The 25,666-nt window shown below is 37.7% G+C and overlaps 1 protein-coding gene across 1 annotated transcript in view; it reads left to right on the plus strand.

Moving 5' to 3' along the window:
• The window catches only part of SKAP2 (src kinase associated phosphoprotein 2), a 221,691-nt gene that overhangs the window by 149,330 nt on the left and 46,695 nt on the right, over nucleotides 1-25,666 (plus strand). Inside the window, exons 7-9 of the mRNA XM_006832196.1 lie at nucleotides 3,818-3,942; nucleotides 4,800-4,863; nucleotides 5,215-5,352. Of these exons, the coding sequence (XP_006832259.1) occupies nucleotides 3,818-3,942; nucleotides 4,800-4,863; nucleotides 5,215-5,352 (327 nt within the window). The remainder of the gene's footprint in view (nucleotides 1-3,817; nucleotides 3,943-4,799; nucleotides 4,864-5,214; nucleotides 5,353-25,666) is intronic.

Genomic DNA, 25,666 nt, shown 5'->3' on the forward strand with positions numbered 1-25,666 from the left:
TATATGTTAGTGTCAGGTTGCTGTCTGCTGTCTCTGTTCAATGAACTCCTTTTAGTATTTTGTATAAGATTGGTTTGGCTTTTGCAAATTCATTTCTGTTTATCTGGGAATGTCCTAATTTTGCCATCATATTTGATAGACAGTTTTCCTAGGTATATGATTCTTGGTTGGCAATTTTTTTTCTTGCAGAGTTTTATATATGTCAGTCCATTGTCATCTTGCCTGCATGGTTTCTGTTGCAAAATCAAAGTTAAGTCTTATTAGTTCTCCTTTATAGGTAACTTTTCATTTTCTGCAAGCTGCTCTCAGGATTCTTTTTCCTTGTTCTTGGCTTTGAAAAGTTTGATTATAATATGCCTTGGTGATTTTGCTTTGGAGTTTTTCATGTTTGGAGTTTGTTTAACTTCTTGAGCAGCTATCTTCTTGCCTTTCATGATATTAGGGAAATTTTCTTCCAGTAACTCTTGGATAATTTTCTTTGTGATTTTTTCCTCCTGTTCTGGGATTTGAATCACAAGTAAGTTATTCCTCTTGATAGGTCCCACATAAATCTTAGGCTTTCTTTGGATCTTGAAAATTATTTTTCTGTTGTTACTCTTGAAGATGAGTATTGAGACTTTTGTCTTCAATCTCATTGATTCAGCCTCCCACTGATTTAATTCTACTCCTTTTCCCTTTCAGTTTCATATGGTTTCCAATTTTTCATTTATTTTGTCAGTTTGTTCTTATAGTATTTTCCTGAATTCTTCCTTGGTTTCATCCGTCTTTCTCTCAATTTGTTGGAGGTACCTAAATAACATTCTTTTAAATTCCTTATCAAGTAGTTCTGATACCATTTCTGGAATTATATTTTCTGACTCTGGATTTTGGTTACTTATTTGAGGCACTCTGTCTTTTCTGTCTGTTTACTTGGAGATGTTGTGGTGTCGTTGTATTTATATTTCATTGATGACTGTATGTTGATATGCACTTCGGCACTCATCACCTGTCTCCTGGTGGATATGATAGAGACAGGAAGTAAGAGCACAGTTATTTCTTTACTATTCATGTAATATAGTTCAGGGTTCATACACCTTCAGAAGAAGGGGTGGTATGCCTGGTGCCTGACCCCAGCTGAGGTTGTGCATGAGGGAGAGCCACTGGTCACTATGTTGACGATCCTGGGATTGATCACGTCATGGGCTACCAGGAGGTCACAGGAACAAGGGAGCGCTGTACCCTCTTGCCTATGACCTCCAGTCTCCTCCTGTGTTCACAGGCTGCTGTATCTGCAGCCACTTGTAAAAGCTCATGATGGCTGCGCCGCACAATGCCAGTGACCAGCCCACCTGTTTTGCTTCTCTCGTGCTGCTCCTGTTTGGTTTTCTCTTCCAGTTATCCCTCAGTTCACCTCTCTGTTCTATCCTCTGAAGCTCAGGTTCCAGGACCACCATCTGTACCTATTTCTCTTGTTCTCAAAGACTCAGGTCTTTTTTTGCTAAGTCTGCTCACTGCATCTGCCAACTCCGCCATCTTGCCCCAGACTCGATAATTCTATTTTTTCTCCTTTTTTCACCAGATCCACTTTCATTTCTACCTGTCTCTGTCATTTCTCTGTTTATTTCACATTACTTCATCTTTCATCTCTTTTGTAATCTGTGTTATTGTATAGAATGGAGAGCATCTAAGGCAAAATCTAGTACCACCTTATCAGTCTTTCCCTACTTTGCAATGAAACACACACACACATATAAGAAGATGCTCTCCATCACATTAACATGAGGTCTTATTGGAGTATGTTGTTGTTGTTAAGTGCCGTCAAGTCAGTTCTGACTCATAGCAAACTTATATAGGGTTTTTGAGGAGTGGCTGGTGAGCTTGAACTGTCGACCTTGCAGTTCAAACCAACCTTGCGTTCCAGCACTCTAACCCGAAGCACATGGTGAGTTCTAAAACCATGTGACTGGTATCCTTGTAAAAATATCGAAGATACACAGAGAAATAAAGGAAGGACACCAATGTATGTGTGTGTTCAGTGGACAGGGAGAAACATCCTATAAAGCGGTACTAGCTTTTGTCTCAGCACGCCTATAGTACTGCTTGGCTTGTTTCGATTACTCAGTATAAATTTGCTGAATGAGTGAATGAATGAATGAGTCCTCTTTGAAAATTTTATAAGAATCAATCACTCTTAATGCTTTCCTTTACATTAGTACTTTTTCAATATTATCTTTCTAGTTCAGTAATTTGCAAAATACGTCTTGGAAGTACCAGTTTTATAAAATGTTCTCTGAAAGAAAGGCTCTATGGACAAACAATTTAAAGCTGTGTGTTAAATCCTTCTTTTCAAAAGGAACCCATTAAGTAAGTATTAAGGACCCCAAGACATTTTGGATTAGCCAAACCTGTTTAACTTAGTTTAATTCAGCATTTCTAAAACTTATTTGACTATTGTTGTTATTAGGAGCCATCACGGCAGTACCAACTCATAGCGACCCTATGCACAGCAGAACAAAACACTGTATTAATATTTCAGAAAACACATTTTGGGAAAGTTTCTTTTGGAACCTCATGTAGCTCATTATAGACTTTTTGTCACAAAATGATCTTCAAATATTTTTGAATTTCCATTGTTTTGCAACCATTCAAAGAGATATACATTCTGACTAAATACAATTAGATTGTCCAGGCTTAAGTCAGGCATTTCTAATTCAGATTTTTCTCATTTGATATTTTGAAAAGATTAGATCTCTATGACCTTTTAAAAATGTATGCTACTTCAGGCATTACATTTGTGTATTTAGGAAAAGGAGAGATAGTGTTATTGGTGCAGAGAGAACACTTTACCCCCTCCCCTCATGATATGCAGGCATTTTTATATTTCCCCAGAGCTGAGTAAAAGAGACAGTTTGTCTTTACCCATGGTCTTAATATTGAGTGTTCATCTAGGAAGTAAACCTACAACTGTACAGCTTTCCTGTCAAAATGGAGTAGCTGGATAAAGTAGAAAAGCTGACTAGTTTTGTTTTCAGTCTCAGAGTATTCTATTTGTTGTATTTTTTCTTTATCTTTAAAACAATAATCTTAAAGCACACCATATTTTCTTTGACAATTTACCATAAGATATTCAACTGTGTTTTACTAGTTCAGCTGTTCACTATGATTAAGGAACCTAATGTGTTGTTGTTGTTTTTTTGTTTTTGCGGGGCGTGGTGGGGGGGTGTGGACAGGAGGCAACTACTGGAGTCCTGGTAGGGTGCTGTGGGCTAATGTGCTGGACTGAAAAGTCAGTTTGAACCGCAAGGTCCACAGTTCAAACTCACCAACCACTCCTCTGAAACCCTATACAGGGTCGCTATGGGTCAGAACAAACTCTACAGTGCTTAATAACAACAACAATTCTTAGACACTTGCTTTACCTCTCCTCTCTCTCAAATGTGTTTTCTCCTCACAGAAAGTTTTCAACTAAACAGGCTTTCCTACTGATGCACCAAATCTGAAAGAGACATCGATTTGTTATAGACTTGTCTAGGGAGTTCTTAGCTCAAGTTCTTGCATTTTGTAAGAGTGTCATATTTCTATACTTCTTTTTGGCTGAGACCTCTTCTTCTGGTTCCCTAAATGTCTATTTTTTGGTGCAGTATCTTGAATATGTCTGTAATATTAGAATTAAAAGCAACCTTCAGAGACTTTGAAAACATTGCATTGCTAAACACACAATTTGACCAAATAATACTGTTTCCAAGAATAGACAAGGAAACTCTAAATAATGGACAACTGACTGAGCATTCATATTCATGCTAGTGAATGAAGTTCTCTTTGGTTTTCTCCTCAACAGACAAACAACAGAAAGGTGAATTTGCAATCGATGGCTACACCGTCAGGATAAATAACACCCTTAGGAAGGATGCAAAGAAAGATTGCTGTTTTGAAATTTCTGCTCCTGATAAACGAATCTATCAGGTTGGAATTTTTATGTTGCTGTGAAATTAAGTTGATAAAATGTTCTGATTTCATTTATGGAGACATTAACATTTTGTTAAAACAATTCTCCTTGACATGTTAATAGTAATAAAAAATACTGGCTGTATCCACTGAGCACTCATACAAGAGAAAATGCATTTTTAAAATGTTTCAGAGAAGTGCAAGTGGTATCTCCCTGAAAAAGAACAAGTGAATATGTCATTTATCAATTACTCCAAATATTGTATTTTATATCCGTTTTACTGTGCGATTTCCTAAAAGAATTACGTAGTAGAAAGAATAAAATGATCAAAAGAGAAATATCAGTGTTAATGCATATTGCATTGCTTAGGGGTGTGGGAGAAAAGGAAGGTATGGACTCTGTAATTCAAGAGCTATCAGCTAGGCATCAATATGGAATGTATGTTTAATAAGTTTTAAATATCTGAGATTGCAGTTGAAAGCCAGTTAATTAAGTTGTCAGGTAGTATGTTGGAATCTGACAAGAACATTTTTAAGAAAACTGTACCCAGCAGTCTAAAGAAATTCATGGGTGTCTTCTAATTGTCAAGGGCAAATTTTGTTCATCAGTCCTGTCTTTGACATTGATGAAGAGAAGCAGTTTTTTTTTCTGCACAGCTGCCAGCTGCTGATCAGAGTTTCAAATCCATCATCCTCTGCTTCAATTACGTATATTTGTCAAAATTAACTGTACATTATAAGAAGCATCCTTGCAAGAAAAGTACCACTAGACATGAAAAGAATTACTAATGGTCTTTAAGAAATGATAAGAATGCTACACGCCTTCCATTCTACTATGGTGATTTTTGTTGTGTTATTGTTTGCTTTTTTATTAGTTTACAGCAGCTTCTCCCAAAGATGCCGAGGAATGGGTACAACAGCTGAAATTTATATTACAAGGTAAGAGCAATCAATTAAACAGGACATCATAGCCTTTAGATACTGGGTAACTGAGTGATTGGGGTTTTCATTGGCAAAAGCTTATTGACTGGTGTGAGAACGATTAAGAAAACACGGCTGGTATTAATAAAGACCATTCACTTGAGATTTAGAAAAGCATCTTTTCTACATGTACCAATTGCAAACTCTGAAATTCACATTCCAATCAATTTTTAAATGTTTTAAATTAAGGATTAGATGTAGTAAACCTATGGTTGTTACTTTTTAGGGCTGAATTAATTTAGAAAATACTAGTTTTAGAAATATTCTTTGTGCTCTCTTAAAATTTACTGTACAGAACATGTTTTCTAGATATGGAATCTGATATTATTCCTGAAGATGATGATGAACGAGGAGAATTATATGATGATGTTGATCATCCTCTACCAATCAGCAGTCCACCAACAAGTTGTCAACCAATAGATGATGAAATTTATGAAGAGCTTCCAGGTATTTATTTTCTGATGACTCATTTAAGAATTTTAGGGCTCTCTTTTTCTTTTTTTAATGTCATATGTCATCAAATTGACAACTTGAGTAGAAATGGTGACTTATTAAGAACAAAGGACAAAGAAAATTTTCAAAAAGTGGTTTATGAAAATGGTTCTGCTTGAGGTATTTCAAGCGAGTAGATGTACATTTATGAAAAGTGAATGGAACATTAAAATCATGCAGATACAATCCTAATCTCTTGGGACTTTTGGCTCATTAGCATTGTTTATGGTACATAATTTTTTAATTAAAAAATTGACTTGCCTTACAGTTCTTTCCACCAACTCACACATCATTTTTTGTTTATACATCTTGGAACTCTATTAGCCAGAAGTTCTATGCACATCCATATGTCATCATCTTCTGCCTTGTGTAGCCTTCTTTACTGCAATGGATTTCATTGTCTTAGAGAAGTGTGGGATAATAAACAAAGGCCTTTTGATGCTTGAAGTTTTCTTCTTTGAGATTTTATGTTAGCATCAATGTGAATTCGTAAGGGTATTTTATTTAAAATTTCAGGCATGGTGTGGTCTTTCCATGCCTCAATATCTATTATATAAAATGAATTCGCTATTAGCTACTTGATTTGTAGTTTTGAGGGTCAATGCAGAACAGAAAGATAAGCATGTGAAATGTAGGATGTATGTGAAACACGGCACTTAAAGAGTATCAAAGTATTTGTTGTTGTTGTTAAGTGCCGTCAAGTCGGGTCCGACCCATAGCGACCCTGTACAGGGTTTCCGAGGGTGTAAATCTTTACGGGAGTAGAAAGCCTCATCTTTCTCCCGCGGAGTGGCTGGTAGTTTCGAACCGCTGACCTTAAGGTTCGCAGCCCGATTCGTAACCACTACGCTACCAGAGCTCCTATCAAACTATTTAGGGGATGATTATACTACTAATACTTAAGTTGAAATGAGTCTTTTTCTGACTACTAAAAATTTTAATAGTTAAAAGAAGAAAAGGGGATAATAAATAGTATATGTGAAATTTACCTACTGTCTTGTGTACAGAGGTTATTTGTCTCTGAATGGACCAATTCAGTGATATATTATAACCTTTAAAGTTGATTTCTAAATTACTCATAAGGTTTCAATTTAGTGTACAAATGTCATTTTCAAATTACTCACAGTAATCTAAAGATAAACTTTAGAGTAAAAAAGTTTAAATTCTGCTCTGCTGTATACTAGTTCAGTGACCTTAGAAGTCAATTTCTTCATCTATAAAATGAGGATAGTCACACTGAGGAGTAAATGAGATCATTTACTTACAACTCTCAGTGTAGTGCTTGAGTTGTAGGAAGTACAAAATAAATTATAGCATCATTATCACTATTGTTTTCATCATCGTATATGATACATTCTTGCAAGTACTTATGTGGATATGCAATAATGATTTTCTGAGCAAGGAAGAATTAATAATGGTAACAGTATTATGAATTTAAGATATTAAAAAGCTGCTCAAAACATATACCTACATATTGTGTTTTAGTACCCTAAAAGAAGATGATTAATGTAGAAATATAGTCTGTGGGGAAGAGGAATTTCTGTATTTCTGTTTAGCCTAGTGGATTACAATTTGGGCTGCTAAACTCAGGGTCAACAGTTTGAATCTACCAGGCTCTGCATGTAAGTTGAGGCTTTCTGCTTCCGTAAAGATTTGCAGCCTCGGGAACCCTAGACAGGGTAGGGTCTCTGTGAGTTGGAATGGACTCAAAGACACTTAACACAACAATGTTTATTAGCTCTTCCCTTTCTGCTTTGTCCTAAGGGAATGGCATCTGTTACAGCATCAGTTATCCCCAAATCGGAAAGACTGCTCTCTGGCTACTAGTTTTTAGTCACGGTGTAGCATCATTAATCCAGCTATTTTAGTCTTTGCCATGTTCAGAATAACATGTGGGATTGTACACTGATGTAAAAGAGAAGAGTGCAGTACCTTTAAGCATGATATTATTGTCATTAACATTTCATCTCTTCAGAGCCATGCCATGAGTAGTATATTACAATTGTTGAATTATCTGTTAATTAAATTCTGTGTTTCTTGACCATGTTCTCATGCATCCCCTCCCCCTGAAAATAATAAAATAAAAAGAAATGATCAGGAATGATGAAATATGCATAATCATCTCCATAACCAAGATCCAAGGAAGATGTTTATAACTAGCTTAAAATCTTAAAAATATGAAACATCTTTTGTTTTCTCTCACTGCAGGCCCCCCTCTTTTTTTTTTTTGGCCAGGGGGCACACATATTTGTTGGAAGTAACTGGTTGCACTTTAAGTAGCCTTACTTCTTGTTGTGTTATTGGGAGAAATTTAAACTGCTTTGGGATTCCTTTCCCCTGCCTAGGATCCCCAGTTGCTGTACAGAGTGACTGAGCTTGATAGAACCCACAGCTGTGCCCCTGGGAAGGAAGCTGTTGTAGGCAGCTGCAGAATGTCTACTTCTTCTTTCCTCCCCAGTGTAACCGAGAGTCACTTCAACATCTGCACAGTTCAGCATGTTTTTCGAGTTTGAGCCAGCAGCCAGAGAGGGGATTTTTCTTCGTGAAGGCCCTAAAGTTGTTACTTTAGAGTTAAAGGTTTTATTTACTAGAAATGGAGTCTTTTAATTTAAAAATTCATCTCTCTTTTAGGATTTCACATTGTGAAATATGAATCTGTTTTGGCGGGGGGTAGGGCTGGCCACAGTGGAAAAGGATCAAGGACATTTTACAAGCTGTTGGTATTTTTCCAGTTTTGAATAAGGAATTATGTATCACTGAAGTCTGACTGGTTAAATTCCCAGAATTAATGCTACCATTTCAATGCAATTTTCTGTCAATTACATATCATTGAAAACCATCCTCTTCGTTGACAGATGAGACATCCAAATATGTTTGAAGAAAAATTTAAGCATTCAACATGCTGCTTTAAATCACAAAGATCTTGCTATACTGAAAAAGTAAAGCTCTTACTCTAATAAATGTATTTTTGTTATTGAAATATGAAATAAACCTGCAGTGTCTATGTCTCAAGAGTAAGAAGAAGAAAACACTGTTTAAAAAATTGCCTTACAAAATATCCCTTGAAAAATGTTTATAATTCTATGGGAGTGTAAATAGTTTCGTTGTAATTGTTTTTCAGTTAGAGTATTCTAACTTTATTACAGCAGCTTCTCTTTAATTTCTTGTTCATTAATTTTTAACTAACTTCATAAAAGAATAAGAATATATTGAAAGATTTCTTTGCATTTAAGGGATTTGTGCATATCAAGAGAAGTGTTGCTAGAATACCATTTCTGGAGAGTGTTAACTATATTTGGCTTTTCTTCAAACACCCTAATGCTCTGACATGTTTTGATGCCTTTTTACTTATTAGCATAGACCAGTCAGGTTTGCTTATATTGTGATATTACTATAACATGTTTGTGTTTGCACAGCTAATGTATTGATCAAAGTGTGTTAAACTTTTTCATAACAAGTAATGAGCTCATTTGACTTAGCACAAATTTTAGAATTTATTGGTCATTTTTTCATTAGGAACATAGAGGGAAAATGTTTTGGTTGGATTTTGAATCTTGAAGAGGGTAAACAATATCTGGAAAATGGCTTCAGAAATCAACCCAGTTCTTCCAGTTATACGCAACTTGATTTTTTTTTTTTTCCCTTGCTTTAATGCAAAAAATTAGGTGTTGGTGGTGGGGGATTTTCCAGCTGTAGACTAAAAATTGCTATTAAGTGCCTTTGAGTTGGTTCTGACTGTATTGGGTTTCTAAGGAGTGTCTGGTAGGTTTAAACCACCAACCTTTCGGTTAGCAGCCCAGTGCCTATTCTACAGTGCCACATCAGATCTCAATAGACTGAACAGAATCAGCCAAATACAGGTATTGTAACCAATCACCCATTAGACTTAAGTTGGTATCTTTTAAGGGAATTTCATTTGAAATGTCTTCTGCCAAGTGGGCTAGAAGAGAGTTGTTTTTGTTGTTGAATGCAGTTGAGTTGGTTCTGACTCATAGTGACCCTGAATAGGGCTTCCAAGGAGCTGCTAGTGGGTTTGAACCACTGACCTTGCAACTAGCAATCCAGTGCTTATCCTGCAGTACCACACCAAGAGAAGGGGTGTAAAAGAGGGAGACAAATTTCTAATTACATTAACCTAATTTTTCACTTATGAATTCAGTATTGTTTTTTGTATTGTAATGACAGGTGAACTGTTCTGAGCTAGACAAGGATACTTTTATCCTTTGTTCATTCAATTACATTTTAAATTTATTTAGACCAACTATCTCCCATCTAAAATGAAATATGAAATTTCCAGCTACACAGTTTTTTTTCAGTGGAACTATTATGTATATGGAGTCCTGGTGTGGCACTGTAGGATAAGCACTGGACTTGACTGACTGCAAGGATGACAGTTCAAACCCAGCAGCCACTCCTTAGAAACTCTAAAAGGATCACTATGAATTGTAACCAGCTTGATGACACTTAACAACAACAACAATTATGTGCATATATAAAAAGGAATGTTTGAATGTATTAAATTTGAAGTAGTCTCAAGCAAGTGGACACCTAAGAAAATAATCATTGAGTACAAACTTAAAATACACATTTTAGTTTTTATTTTCCTCTGAATAATCATCAATCATAGCGTTGGTGGTGGTTATATGCTGTGGAGTTGGTTCTGACTCATAGCGACCCTATATAGGGTTTCTGAGGCTATAAATCTTTACAGGAGCAGAACGCTTCATCTTTCTGCCATGGCGTAGCTGGTAGATTCGAACTGCTGACCTTGCAGTTAGCAGCCCAACTCATAATCCCCTATGCTACTGGCATTCCTTAGTCTTAGCATTGTTGTTGTTGTTGTGAAGTGCCATCGAGTCGGTTCTGACCCATAGCGACCCTGTTTCCAAGGAGCAGCTGGTGAGCTTGAACTGCCAATCTTGCAGTTCAAAGGGCTTTGCAGTCTGGCGCATTATCCCACAGCGTCACACCAGGACTCATAATATTAAGGTTATAGGAAACTCTGGAATCTCTGATATTACCATCATTGTAAGTAATGAATGATAAGTCCTGCTTTAACCAATGAAATCTTCTTACTCCTTCTCTGGATGCAATGAAACGATACCAGTTGCCTTTTTCGATCTACATATATTCAACGTTTTAATATTTTTAGTCTAAGCAATCTGTTAACATTACTTTTTCTTTTAACTGTGGTACTAGATTATGAAATTATTAAGTGTGTCAATATTGCATCCTCCAAATATATGGCATGGTAAATATTTCTTCCCAAGTAGATAACTCGATTAGAATGGCATTTGTAAAAGATTCCAGCTCCAAATTGTTTTGTTATCTAAAATATAGAAACATAGGAAATAAGGAAATCATTCATATGTTGGGGTTACTACACATATTTAATGTTTGTTTATATTTTTTTATTTGCTGAATATAATGTTATGTCTAGTTTTGTTTATGTTGCATATTCCATATTTGGCATCAAACTTTTGATGAATACAATTCTGCCTGATGTTTAGCTTTTCCCTGTTAGAGGTGTTACAGATTAATTCTTTTCATTACAAGAAAGGGTTTAGCACAGATTGAAACTCAAAATATGTGTGTATGCAAAACATATATTTCCACTGGTTGTTGTTATTGTCATTAGACGCCATTGCGTTGGTCCCACCTCCTAGTGACCCTATGATACAACAAAACAAAACACTGCCCAGTCCTGTGCTTTCCTCTGGGTGGTTATATTTGAGCCCGTTGATGCCTCTGCTGTGCCAGCCCATCTCGTTGGTAGTCTTCCTCTTTTTTGATGACCCTCCACGTTGCCAAGCATTATGTTTTCTCCAGGAACTGGTCCCTTCTGAATAGCAGTGGAACATTTCCATTGGTAGAGAGATGAAATGAACCCTCCCCCCCCTTTTAATTTTTTTTTTTACTTTTTATTGTGAATTACAGACAAGATCATCAACCTTACCGTCAACAAATCACTCACTCTGCTGAAGTGACCCATTTTTGCAACAGGGAGCTACACCAGTGGTTCTCAACTGGGAGAAATTCTGGTTACCCCCATCCCCAGTGACATTTGACAATTGGAAAAACTTTTGATGGTCACACTTAAAGAATGGGGTGTGGTACTGATGTTGAATGGATAGAGGCCAGGGATACTGCTAAGCATCCTACAGTGCACAGGATGGGCCTCCACAGCAAAGATTGATGCGAACCAATATGTCAATAGTGCCAGGCTTAAGCAGCCATGGTATGGTGTGGTGGTGGTTGTGGTGATGGTTGTCTGCCGTTGAGTTGGTTCTGACTGATATAAAAATTTTTTACAGATTTCTGAGGCTATAAATCTTTATGGGAACAGAAAGCCTCATTTTGCTCTTGCAGAGCAGTTGGTGGATTTGAACTGCTGACCTTACAGTTAATAGACAATGTATAACCCATTATGCCTCCAGGGCTCCTTAGTTTTTGCTTTATCATCTTCTGATCTATATCTTTTTGACTTAAAGTGACCCATACCTGAGCTCCATATAAGAAAGAGCTGATTCATTTTTTTGCACATGGCATGAAACTAGCATTGTACAGAATTGTTCTAGGTTATAAGAGACCAGCTGAACCAGTGTGTCACAGTTTCCTTTTAGAGACAGTACTGAAATTCTGTCCATATTAGGAAATGAATGAACCATGAAAAGGCAAGAAAGGTGCAATATATATATTGCGGAGCCTCTCTGGACTCTTGCAGCCCAAGGGTATCTGGGTTACCCCCTCGCAGAACAGTTTTGGGGATTCATTGAAATCAGTAGTAACAGGGCACTGTAGAGTAAGCACCAAAATCAAAGTCAGCAGTTCAAACTCACCAGCTGCTGCACAGGGCCTCTGTGAGTCAGAACCAACTCGACAACACGCAGCAGCAGCAACAATTTGCATTGCATGCTGTCCTTCAAAGTTCCTTGAAATGTCTGTTTCCTCTTTGCAACCATCATCCTTAGAGTAATTTCTAGTATAGAGTAGGTGCCCAATGAGAGAGTGTTTTGTGTGATTTGTTTTTAAAAAGAGAGAGAGAGAGAGAAAGAAGAGAAGCATTTTCATTATTTTCACAAGGTACTGCTTATGAAAGAAGAGGGTTTTTTGATATTAGAAATGTGTCTTTGTATGTGGATGCTTGGTTTGTAATATCCTGATCTAGGTTCTTCTTTGGGGGCTGAAGGAAAGACTTGCAGGCAAGGGATTCAGCCTTCTCGAAAGATGATTAATAGGCATCCTGGGTAAATGCAGGCATGGGCAAGAAACTGAAATTTCGCAGGTGACTTTAGAAGGAGAAGCAGTCCTTTAAGGAATGCCCCTTCTTTCCTAGGCCTGAACTTTTTTTTTTTTCCTTCATGTTTTATTGTGAATTATATGATATTTTACATGATAGAACTTTAGTTTTACATTCATTCCATTGTATATCATCTCATTGCCATGGTTCCAATCCCCTCCATGCATCATCAACCGACTAAAGGGTATACCCTATAAACCTGCCCCCTACACTCCCCCCACCCCTACCCCATTCTTCAGGACCCAGTCCCTCTCCCTCTCTGGATCCAAAGTCCCCATCCGCTTCATCACTCCACATCATCGTCTCTGCCTCCATCTCAGGCCTAGCTGCTTCTCTGGATAGGGTCCCGCTCTCTGCTCTTCTCTGTTGATGGTCCCAGAGACCTCCACTCCTAGACTGGAGAGTTAATAACTCCCTTCCTTGCTACCAAATGTCTACCTTTACATTTCCAACCCTCACAATCAGTCCTGATAGCAATCATTCACTATTGTATCACAAGTGACCCTTTTGCATTTCATTTCATCAGGTCCGCCTAGGCCTGAACTTTGAGGAGACTAATGAGCTAGAGCAGGCAGAAGACTGGTTTGTGGCCTGGAGGTAGACAAAGGAATCATCTAGACAGCCCTGTGAGGGCATCAGTTGACATAGCCTGACCAGAGTGAACTTAACAAGCCACCTCAGGTGGCTGTATGTTGTTTTCTGTTTATTCCCTTTTGTCATTGCTAAGTCTTAATTTTTAAATCTTCACTTACAAATAATATTTACTGAAAAGCCTTAAATATTGCTGATACGCATACAATAAAAAATTGGAAGTTCTTGACCCCCACATCTTAAGTAATCATTTGTTAATGACTTCATCTTTCTTATCTATTTTTGTCCATTTACTAATGTATAAACACATATAAACTTTTTTAAACAGAAATGAGATCCTTCATTTCATTTACTCTCTTCTGTTATTTCTTTAATTTCCTTCCTACTTCTTTGGTGCAGTAATTTTTTTTTCTCAATTTATAATCTTTCTACCTCTCTTTCCCTGTTCCCTCTTGCCAGTTCCAGCCATTGTTTTCATCCTTGCTTTTATTTCCCGTCCTCTAAGTATGTTTGAACCCCTCTGGAGCCCTGTTGTTACTGTAGGGTATTACACTGGACCACAAGGTCAGATGGACCAAAAGGTTAAACAGATGCTCCTCTGAAACCTTACAAGGAGTCGCTGTGAGTCAGAACAGACACGATGGCACTTAATAACAACAACAACAACAACAACAACATTTTGTGCCAGACACTATACCTAGATGTTAGGATTCTCTGCCATGATCACACAGGACTCAAAAAGTGCAGTTCCCTCTGTCCTTTCTGGCGCAAGCCATGTTTACAACTGCACCCATAATATTCTATGTTTATTTATGCCTTTAAAATACATAGCATACTTGCTGTTAAGTGCTGTCAAGTTGGTTCTGATGCACAGAGACCCTGTATATGGTTTCCAAGGCTTCAAATCTCTGCAGGTGCAGAAAGTCTCATGTTTTTCCCACAAAGCGACTTTTGGCTTGAACGCCAGTCTGTGGTTCACAGTCCAATGCTTATCCTATAATTTGATGATTCTGCCTTTCTTACATAGAACTCATCTTTTAACAGATAGTGCCAAACAAACCTTGTGCCTTTCTGACTTGACTTGTTGACTCAAGCTATCCTCTACCCCCCTCTTCCTTTCTGTCACACTGATCTAGTGGCCCCACCCTTGCCATGCACACGGATGTCTTTGATTATTAGATTGTTGTAGTAATCATGGACTAGCCCTACTTCTTACCTCCTCTATAAAATAGGTATGTCAACAGTACTGATCTCATAACAAAAAAAAAAGACATTATAAAGAGAACATAGATCTAAATGAAGCAAGAACAAATGGACCTGAAAAAAATTAGAATTATTGCAGACAAATAAGTGATTGAAATGAAAATTTCAATGTATGAGATAAACCGTAGAGAGAATCAGTAGGCGAGAGAATCGCTGAAATAGAAGCTGAAAGTAAAGAGTTTGCACGAAGCTTAACACATGAAGGCACAGATAAATAGGAGCTGACTTCAAAAAGTTCATGGAAAAAAATCTGTTATCATTTAGCTCCAGTTTTCCATGAACTTTTTTGAAGCCCCCCCTTGCATGAAAGAAGCTTCAACTAGGTGGTTCAGAAAAAAAGGAATGAAAGGCATGAAAGAGAAGCAATATTTGAAGAGATCGTAGTTGGGAATTTCCAGAGTTGGAGAAAAATGTGAGCACTGAGGGCAAATATGTACTCTGTGTTCCGAATAGGATAAAAATAAATCTATGCTGAAATATATTATAGTGAAACTGCAGAACATTAATTCTCAGAGAGAAAAAAATTAAGGCTTTTAGAGAAGAAAAATTGCCTACAAAAATGGACAGCAAATAAATATCTCAGCAACACTCAATACCAGGATATGAAGAAATCACAGCATCAGTGTACTTTTAGAAAATTTCTGTTAGTGTAGGAAGCTTAGACTATTTAAAATTTTCAAGAATAAAGGTAAAAATAAGCATGGCAGAGAGAGAGTGTCTGAAAATATGTAGTTTTACCGGAAGAAAAATGAACATGCAGAAAAGTGGAAGATATAAGAAATAATAATGAACATAGAAATAGGTAAAATGTCAGTAACTATTGATTTACTTTTTAATATATATTTTTTTAATTCAAGAGAGAGGCAAACTATCTGAGGCAAGCTGGAGATGGGGGATAATGAAAGCATGTTTAAGTTCTTGCCCTGGATAGGAGGAAGAGAGATACTGTGTAGCTTGAATCTTATTAGGAAAATCATAATAAGTTATGCATGTTCAAATGTCACAGCCACTGTTAAATAAATAGAAATACAATCTAGCATTTCTCATGTTGTTGTTGTCTCTGAGGATGGCGCAGGACTGGGCTGTGTTATGTTTTGTTGTGCATAAGGTCACTTTGAGTCTGTCTTGATGTCACCTAATACCAGCAACAGCAACAACATAGGTTTCCAAGGAGCATCTGGTCAAATTGAACTGTCAACCTTGTCACTAGCAGTCCAGTGTTTATTCTGCAGCACCATACTAGTACTCCAATTCTTCCCACATTAGCAGAAGGGAATACGAGGTGATGAAAAAACAATTTTTAATTCAAAAGAAAGCAGGAAGAATACAACAACAAAAAGGGGAGGTGGAGACAAAAAGAAAATGTGGTATCAAGTCAATTAAAAGACAAGAATGATCACATTGGATATTTTCAGACATCCAGCAATATTCTTCTTAGAGGTGATATATCTGAAAGAAAACCACCTAGAAAGATTCAAAGTAGTAAGTGGTGGTAATGGTGTGCTGTGGAGTCGGTTCTGACTCAAAGCATCCCTGCCTAAGATTTCCAAGCTGTAAATCTTTATGGGAGTAGAAAGCCTCATCGTTCTCCCACGGAACTGCTGGTAGTTTCCAACTGCTGACCTTGGCAACCTGACTCATAAGTAAGGGCATATAAATAAACATACCAGGCAAGCGTACCCACCAAAAAAACTACTATAGCAATGTTAACATAGACAATAATAGAATTTAAGACAAAAAGCAGTAATAGTACTATAGAATGATAACTACTTAAAATGATAAAAGAAGGCTTAAATGAATCTAGCTATATAACCCTGAACTATATAAATCTTAAACTTCAAAGGTAAATTTAACAAATCTTCAATCACTTTTAACAACTGGTAGACTAACCAGGCAAACAGTTATTAAAGATATGGAAGATTTGAGCCACAAAATTACATCATCCTGAAAAGTGCATAATCCAACCTTACAGTAATAATCTATCTGTTCATTTCAGTGTGCACAGAATATTCATGAATACTGACTTCACCATGGAAGTTTCAACAAATTAAGTGAGCCTGTATATTACAGAATATTCTCTGTAGCTACAATGAAATTTAATTAGAAACCAGGACGAAAATGATAGTTACAAAAATAACTAAACTCAACTGTTTGGAGGCTCAAAAATATGCTCCTCAGTAACTCATGAGTTTAACAGGGAAGTCACAATGGAAATTACAAAATATATAGTTTTGAAAAATAGTGAAAGTCGTACACATACAGCCTTGTGACATGCAGCTTGAAGTGGTATTTAAGGGATATAGTTATTCATAATACAAACATCCTGAAAAACTACTTATGAGAGAACAATTTGAAAAAAAAACTGTAAAGTAACTGTGTCAAAAACTACTAGAGACAAAAAAGGAATGAAAACTGTAATGAGAGTGGACCCTATGAACAAACAAATCAGAGTTTCCTTCCCCTAAGGGTCCTGGTATGGCGTTATAGGATAAACACTGGTCTGCTAACCTCAAAGCTGGCACTTCAAACCCACCAATCACTTCTTGAAAACCCTATGGGTTGCTATGAATTGGAACTGATTGGACGACATTTAACAACAATAAATTCACTAGAATTTATTGATGGTTTGGATCGCCTAGCTGCCAAATTCTACATTTTTGAACTCACATAGTATGCTTACATTGCTTAGGAAACTATTAAGAATACACATTTTCAAACCAGAAGGTAAGCATTTGTCACCTGCTCTAATAAGTCTAAAATGCTGACATTTATAATGCAGAGAAATTATGTTACTGAGGATGGGCTAGGAAGATTTTTCGGTGAATCTAAAATGAAAAATCCCAAAATGATACCAGGAGGTCAGTTATTTACATTGTAGTTTTTGTATTTGTACATACTGAGTACTTTATCATTGAGTATCAAGATCTCAGCCATTAGTTAAAGACATGACTTCTAATCACCTTTACGTCAGGCTTTGTAACTATAGCCCTCTGTACTCTACAGATATGACTTGTATCCCATGTAGAATATAAACAGATCACGGCATCATTTTCTTCTTAATTTCTTCATGCCTCCTGAAGACAGAATGGACTAACATTTGTAGTAACTTCAAAACACTTAATTTGCTTCTTTGTTGTTGTTATTGTTAAGTGCCATCGAGTCTGGATCCGACTCATAGCAACCCTGTACAGGGTTTCCAAGGAGCAGCTGATGAGTTAGAACTGCCGGTCTTAACGGCCCACACTAACGTTGCAGTTTCACAACGCCACACCAGAAGTCCAATTTGCTTCTTTAGGTTCCAGGAAAATGAATACACACACATGAATGTACATATATGTACCTACACCGACACATGCAGATCTATATATATGTTGCCATTGAGTCACTTTTGATTCTGAACAACCCTAAGTGCATAGAATGAAACACTGCTAGGTCCCGCACTGTCCTCACAAGCATTGCTAGGTTAGAGTCCAGTCTTGCAGCCACTGTGTTACTGTAGCCTTCAAAGGTCTTTCTCTTTTCACTGATGCTCTACTTTACTGTCCAGACTTCTCTCAGAGTTCGGACATGTTATCAGGAGGGACCAGTCCCCGGAGAAAAACATGCTTGGCAAAGTGGAGGGTTGGCGAGGAAGAGGATGAGCCTCAACAAGTTGGATTGACACAGTGGCAGCAGCAATGGGCTCAAGCATAGCCATGATTGTGAAGTTGGCACAGGACTGGACACTGTTTCATTCTGTTGTGCCAACTCGATGGCACCTAACAACAACAACTACTTCACCAAGCATATTGTCCTTCTCCAGGGACTGGTCCCTCCTGATAGTGTCCAGAGTATGTGAGACGAGGTCTCACCATCCTGGCTTCTAAGGAACATTCTGCTGGCTGTATTTCTTTCAAGACAGATTTATTTGTTCTTATGGCAGTTCATGGTATAGTCAATATTTTTGCCAACACCATAATCCAAAGGCACCACTTTTTCATTCATTGCCCAGTTATTGGCCTGCATAGCAGGTGATTGAAAATATTATGGTGTGGATAGGCTTACCTTAGTCCTCGAAGAGACATCTTTGATTTTTAACATTTTAAAAGAGGTCTTTTGCAGCAGATTTGCCCAAGGTAATATACCATTTGACTTCTTGGCTGCTGTTTCCATGTGTGTTTATGTGGATCCAAGTAAAATGGAATCCTAGACAACTTCGATCTTTTCTGTTTATTGTGGTGTTGCTCATTGGTCCAGTTGTGAGGAGTTTTGTTTTCCTTATGTTGAGGTGTAATTCCCATTGAAGGCTAGATATAGTCTTTGATCTTTATTAGTAAGTGTTTCAAGTCCTTTTCTCTTTCAGAAAGCAAGGTTATGTCATCACATTTAACAGGTTGTTAATAAGTCTTCCTCCAATCCTGATTCTTCTTCATACAGTCCATTTTCTGGGATTATTTGCTCAGCATACAGATGTAATAAGTATGGTGAAAGGATACAACTCTGACACACACCTTTCCTAATTTTAAACCACACAGCATCCCATTGTTCTGTTCACAGAAGGCATTAGGGGAAAAACAAAGCACCAGGAATAGATGGAATATCAATCCCAATGAATGAATGCAATACACAGACCAATATGTACAGATTCCACATGAGCACAATGACGTGTTCTGGAATTCACATCATTCTCATGTTATCTGTAATTGTTATACAGATGAATTTACATAGTCTGTGAAACACAAGTAAACCTTTTTCTGGTATTCTGTGCTTTCAGACAAGATCCACCTGATATCAGCAATGATATTCCTCATTCCATGTCCTCTTTTGAATCTGGCTTGTATTTCTGACAAGTCTATGTTAATGTTCTGCTACAATCACTTTTAATTATCTTCAGAAAACTTTACTTGCATGCAATATTAATATTAATAGTTTCCACATTCTGTTGTTGTTGTTAAGTGCTATCGAGTTGATTCCGATCCATAGTGACCCTGTATAGGGTTTCCAAGGAGCAGCTGGTGAGCTTGAACCACCGACCTTACAGTTCAAATGACTTTGCAGTCTGACGCATTAACCCACAGCACCATCACCTTATTTGGAATGGGTTCAAACATGGATCTCTTCCAGTATGTTTGGCCAGGTAGCTGTCTTCCAAATTTCTTGGCAGTAATGAGTGAGTGCATCTAGTATTGCATTCATTCGTTGAAACTGGTTTTCCATCTATTCGTGGTGCCTTGTTTTTCCCCTCATGCCTTCAGTGCATCTTGGACTTCTTCAGTAACATTGATTCTTGATTTTTGTGCTACCTCCTGAAATGGTTGAATGGTAACCATTTCTTTTTGTTACAGATAACATAAGAATAATGTGAATAATGTGTGTTTCTTCCATATTCCCTTGATGCTTTCTGCCTCATTCAGTATCTTGCCTGTAGAATTCTTCAGTTTTGTTGCCCGAGGCTGGAATTTTTCTTCATTTCTTTCAATTTGAGAAATGCTGAATGTCTTCATCCCTTTTGATTTTCTAACTCCAGGACCTAACACATTTCATTATAATACTTTGTTTTCTCAAACTAACATTTGAAATCTCCTGTTAAGTTCTTTTATATCATTTCTTCCACTCACTTTAGTTAATTTATGTTCAAGAGCAAGTTTCAGAGCATATTCTGACATCCAGTTTGGTCTTTTCTTTCTTTCCTGTCTTCTTAATGACCTTTTGCTTTCTGCATGTGGTGTGGTAGGATAAACACTGGACTGCAAACCACAAAGTTGGTGATTCAAACCCACCACCTGCTTCTCAGAAACCTTGTACAGAGTGGCTATGAGTCAGAATTGACTCGACGGCACTTAAGAAGAACAACAATGCCCTTGATGCCCCCCCATAGCTCATCCCGTCTTCAGTTATTAGTGTTCGATGCATTAAATCTCCTCTTGAGATGATCTCTAAATTCAGTTGGGATATTGGTTCTCATGGACTTGGTTTAATAGTCTTCAGCTTCATCTTGGACTAGTGTATAAGCAATTGATGGTATGTTCCACAGTTGGCCCCTGGCCGTTTTCTGACTGATGATACTGAGTTTCTGCATCATCTCTTTCCAGAGATGTAGTCAGTTTGATTCCTGTGTATTCTGCCCGGTGAGGTCCATGTGCAGTCACTGTTTAGTGTTGGGAAAAGATATTTCCAATAAATAGAACACTGGTCTTGAAAAATTCTATCATATGATCTCCAGTGTCATTTCTATCACCCAAGCCACATTTTTCAACATCAGATCCATTTTATTTGTTTTCAACTGTCTTTGGTGGGGTTATCTAGAGAAGCAAAACCAGGGAAGCTTCCTATGTATATGAGGTTACTTCAGAACATTCATGGGAAAATGGAATAAGAAGATACACACACACACACACACACACACACACACACACAGAGAGAGAGAGAGAGAGAAATTGTCTCAAGGAAATGGCTCATGTGATTTTAGGGGCTGGCAGGTCCCAAGTCCTTGGGTCAGATATCACGCAGGAGGCTTCTCCTGACTCACACAGCTCAGGGACTAACAATCTCTAAATCAGCACCTCAGATAGCAGGCTGCTGGCTCAGGGACTGCAGAGACTGATGAATCCAAGGTTAGCTGTTAAACTGGTAGGCTACTGGTTTACAGGCTGCAGGGGCTAACATAGCCCAAGATTAGCAGGCAGTGTAGCAGGCTGCTGCTTCAAGTCCAAGAATCAGAAGATGAGATCTGGATGCAGGATCCAGAGCGGACACAAAGCTAACAAGCTATGCCAGAATGTCTAAAACATAGGGGTTTCAAAAAGTTTGTGGAAAAATGGAGTTGTAAGGTAATGGAATTTTTCCAAAAACTTTTTGAAGCCCCTAGTATAATTGGTGTTGGCCATACGCCTAAGGAACAAAATTCATCATGGAAGTGATTGATTACATCATGATATCATTTTTCATTATGAGGGATGATGATATTATAACTGACAAGTTAATACACAACCTTAACTACCACACTGATTTTCACATTCCCATCACCAGTAGTTACCAGTGAGTCTTGATTGCACGTTCGATCAATTTCAGACTATACAGTTGATAAAAATCTTTCATTTCTCCATCTTCATTAGTAATTTGTGCATAAATTTAAATAATAGTTATATTAACTTGTCTTCCTTGTAGGCATATGGAGATTATCTGTTATGCTGACACTGACAGTGTGGTACTTCAGGACAGACCTTGAAATATTCTTTTTGACAATGGGTGCAACCCCATTTCTTTTCAATGTCATTCCCAGCATAGTAGGCTATACAATTGTCTTATTCAAAATGGCCAGTACTGGCCCATTTCAGCTCACTGAAACACTCCATTTCGTTTTTGACAGCTTTCAATTTGCCTAGATTCATACTTTGTGCATTCCACATCCTGATTATTAATGGGTGTTTATAATATATAATAGATGTTTATAATATGTGAAGGTAAATTAAAAGGTATTGCTATTAGGGTTACAATTCATACATGCATGGGTTTGTTCTAAACAGAATGTGTTTAAACATGTCTCTGTGATCTGTGGATAGCTGCAGAAAAGTTCTCTTAGTAACGCCCTTGTCTTAGTCTCATTAGAGTGCCTTCCAAAAGAGAAGGATTTTTTTTTTGTGCTACAGGAAAAACAATTTTGAAGTAGGACTAATACCCAGTTTTGACAAAACTCAAGTGAACATCTTTCCAAGTCATTGAAACTTCTCACCAAGTTTATTGACTTGCTGCCTCACATAAAACAACTATTTTTAGATTGATCAAGCATTTAATGAAGAACTGAGAAGACCTCAAAGATGAGTCAAGAAAGGGAAACCATCATCCTTGATGAATGAAGAAACTGGCCAAATTCCAGAAATTGGAGGAAGAAGACTGTAGAATTAGCATTAATGAGAGAGCTGCTGAAGTTAGAACCTCACATGGCTCCCCATTTTTCTATTTTAAGCAAACATCTGACTCAGTGGGCACCCAAAGAGTTGGGTGATGATTAACTAACTCCCAGAACTGATCTTTCCATTAATCTTTTAAGCAGGGTCAAAGCTAATGAAGACAATTTTATGGAATGAATCTTAGCCTGGAATGAGTCTTCGGTTTACCAATATGATCCAAAGAGCAAAGTCTAGTTAAACGAGCAGCTTCTGAGGAGATCTTCTGGTCCAGTTAAATTCAAGGCAGAGAAGTCAGCTCATAAGGTTTATGAGTATTGTTTTTTGTTATTCCAAAGGGATAATCCTGATATATTTTCTTAAAAGACACAGGGCAATCATGAGTGCTCATTACGAAGTTTTAAGAAAATTGAAAACAGTGAGAAAAAGGCCAGGAAAGTTGCACTGAGGATTTTCCCCCCCATTACAATCATGCACTTGCTTATTGTTTTAGGGTATCCTATGAGAATTTCCTTGGGAAAACTTATTACCTTTTCCACTTACAGTCTTGAGCTTGCCTAGATTTCTTTTTGTTCCCCAAGCTCAAAGAATATTTCAAAGAAACATGATTTGAGTCCTTCAAGGATGCCAAAACTGCTGTTTTAACTTGGCCTAAGTCTAAGAATGTAGTCTTGTTTGGGGACTGGTTCAAGAGATGGTTAACGCCACCTTCAGAAGTACCTTGACTAGATGAAAGGCGTGTCTTCAACAGTAGCTTTACATTTTGATATTTTTGTTTAATAAAGGCTTATGTTTTATAGCAATAATTTTTGACTTACTATCCTCCTATCTGTGTATGTATGTTATATAGAGAGGAGAGTATTGAAGCTTCACTATTTTTGTAGGTAGCTGGGAGTCGGAATTGAATAGACTCGTTGACTGGGTTTATGAGTACTCAGCTGCTTACTCTAAGGCAGTGACTAATCAGAAGGGACAAACTCTGTGATAAATAGCGGCAGCACACTGTCACTCTCTGGCCTCACTGAGTGTTACAGTTGAAGGAGGGCAAAGCCTTCAACAAACCAGGAAAGAGACAATCTAACTTTATCAGTTCAACTTAGTGAAACTTTCTCTTGCATTTGTTTAAATAAAACATCCTTTTATGGGTTTGTTCCTCTTTATTTGAACGTCATTAGAATTTTTACAAAGCAATGGTAACTCTTATATGTACATATCTGTTAACCCTTTGGACTTCTAATGTGGCATTGTGGAATCAGCACTGGACTGCGAACCCCAAGGTCGGTGGTTCAAACCCACCAGCTGCTCCTAGGAAACCCTATACAGGGTCACTATGAATCAGAACTGACTTTACAGCACTTAACAACAACAACAACAACAACATTAACCCCTTGGAGTCCTAGTGTGGTGCTCTGGGTCAGTGCGCTGAGATGTTAAAGTGGAACTGGAGAACCAAATCAAGCAAGGCCTTTGTAGGACAGGACTGACCTTTCCTGCAGCCCTGTGTGCATAAGTGCCACTTAAATGTGTGCTGAAGGCACTAAGATGAGGCTGCATGCATAATTATATGAGGTTTCCAACTCACATCATTTGCTCTTTCATAACCCTATGTGATAGGAGAAAAGGAAAAACGGTATCTGAACATCTCTTTTTCTTTTTATACTCTGTCTCTGGGCAACTTTATACCTCTAACACGCACTACATATAGATGAATACAGTTAGAACTAAACAAAACGTCTTCACTGGGTAGTGAATTCATCAAAGTAACTTAAAGTACGTGACGATTATAGTAAAAATAATGGTTGGCACTAAATCCTTAGTATGTTTACTTTCATAAGTACTTTACGTATACCATCTCTTTTTATAAACATACTTTCTGGTGTAGGTGTTACCTTATATCAGTTTGACAGGTAAGAAAATGAAGGCACAAAAGATCCAGTAACTTGGCAAAAGTTACAAGCTAGTAAATGGTAGAGTCGGGACTTGAACCTAGGTATTCTGACTCAAGCTGTTCTATGAGATCTCTCAACAGAAATATGCTAAGAATCACTTTAACCTCAGCTATCAAGTAAGCATATACTGACACATATGTGTAAACAGATTAAAAACAAAACAAAAAGACATCAGCAAGGATGATGAACAAACTGAATCTCATCTTTAGATCTAACCCTCCTCTGAGTGTAGATCTCTTGTTTCAAATGACCATTGGCCGTCATGTCAGACACCCTTGACTTCTCCCTTTCTCCCATCCCCATGTCCAATCAGTTGTCAGTTTCTACTGATTCTGCCTCTGAAGCATTTTGACCCCAGCTCTCCACTCACTCAGGCTTTAATGATTTCTCACCTGAGTCGTTACAAGAACTCCCAAATACTCTCCCCACTTCCTGTGCCTATATCCCTGTCTCTCCAAACAACCTGATCATTTATTTTATACAGTGCCAACAAACTGATCTTCATGAAACATAGCATGATCAAATTAACCCTTTGCTTAGTAGCTTTTATGGCTCCCCACTGCCTAGTGAACCTATCCTTAACTCACTTGCCAAGGACTGAGATCCTTCCTGATCTGACTCCAATCTACCTTTCCAATTCCATTCCTCCTGCTCCAGCCACACTGAGCCCTTCACCAATCCTTATTTCTGCCCATGCTTTAGCTCAGGTTCTTCATCACCCGCATAGCTCTAGGTGCTTGGAACTGAATCCGTGTGCTGTGCTAATGACGGAAATGCATAAATGACAAAGCGCAGTCAGATAACATCTAGATAAAGCTTTTGGTGTAATTGGTTTTTCAATTTTTCCATCTGTACAGTACATGATCAACTCTATAATATTTTCTCCGATCTTACCATTTACAAGGTGCAGGATGGATACTAAGATAACAGTAAGTAGTCTCTGTCCTCAGATAACCTGTAACCTACTCCTAGAAATAGATGTTCAACTTCATACCACAAGATCTGCCGTTCGAGCTCACCAGTCGCTCCATGGGAGAAAGATGAGGCCTTCTGCTTCCTCGAACATTTAAAGTCTTGGAAACCCTATACAGGGTTGCTATGAGTTGGAATTGACTCCATGGCACTTAACAACAACATATATATCATATACATGTGAAAGTTGTAATAAGATCATCATTTCAAATTGATGCATTTGAATTATAGTGTTGGCAAAGACTATTAAAAGTACCATGGAGTGCCAGAAGAACAAACTAATCTGTCTTGGAAGAAGTACAACCAGA

The sequence above is a fragment of the Chrysochloris asiatica genome, unplaced genomic scaffold, assembly GCF_000296735.1.
Source record: "Chrysochloris asiatica unplaced genomic scaffold, ChrAsi1.0 scaffold00006, whole genome shotgun sequence".
Classification (NCBI taxonomy): Eukaryota; Metazoa; Chordata; class Mammalia; order Afrosoricida; family Chrysochloridae; genus Chrysochloris; species Chrysochloris asiatica.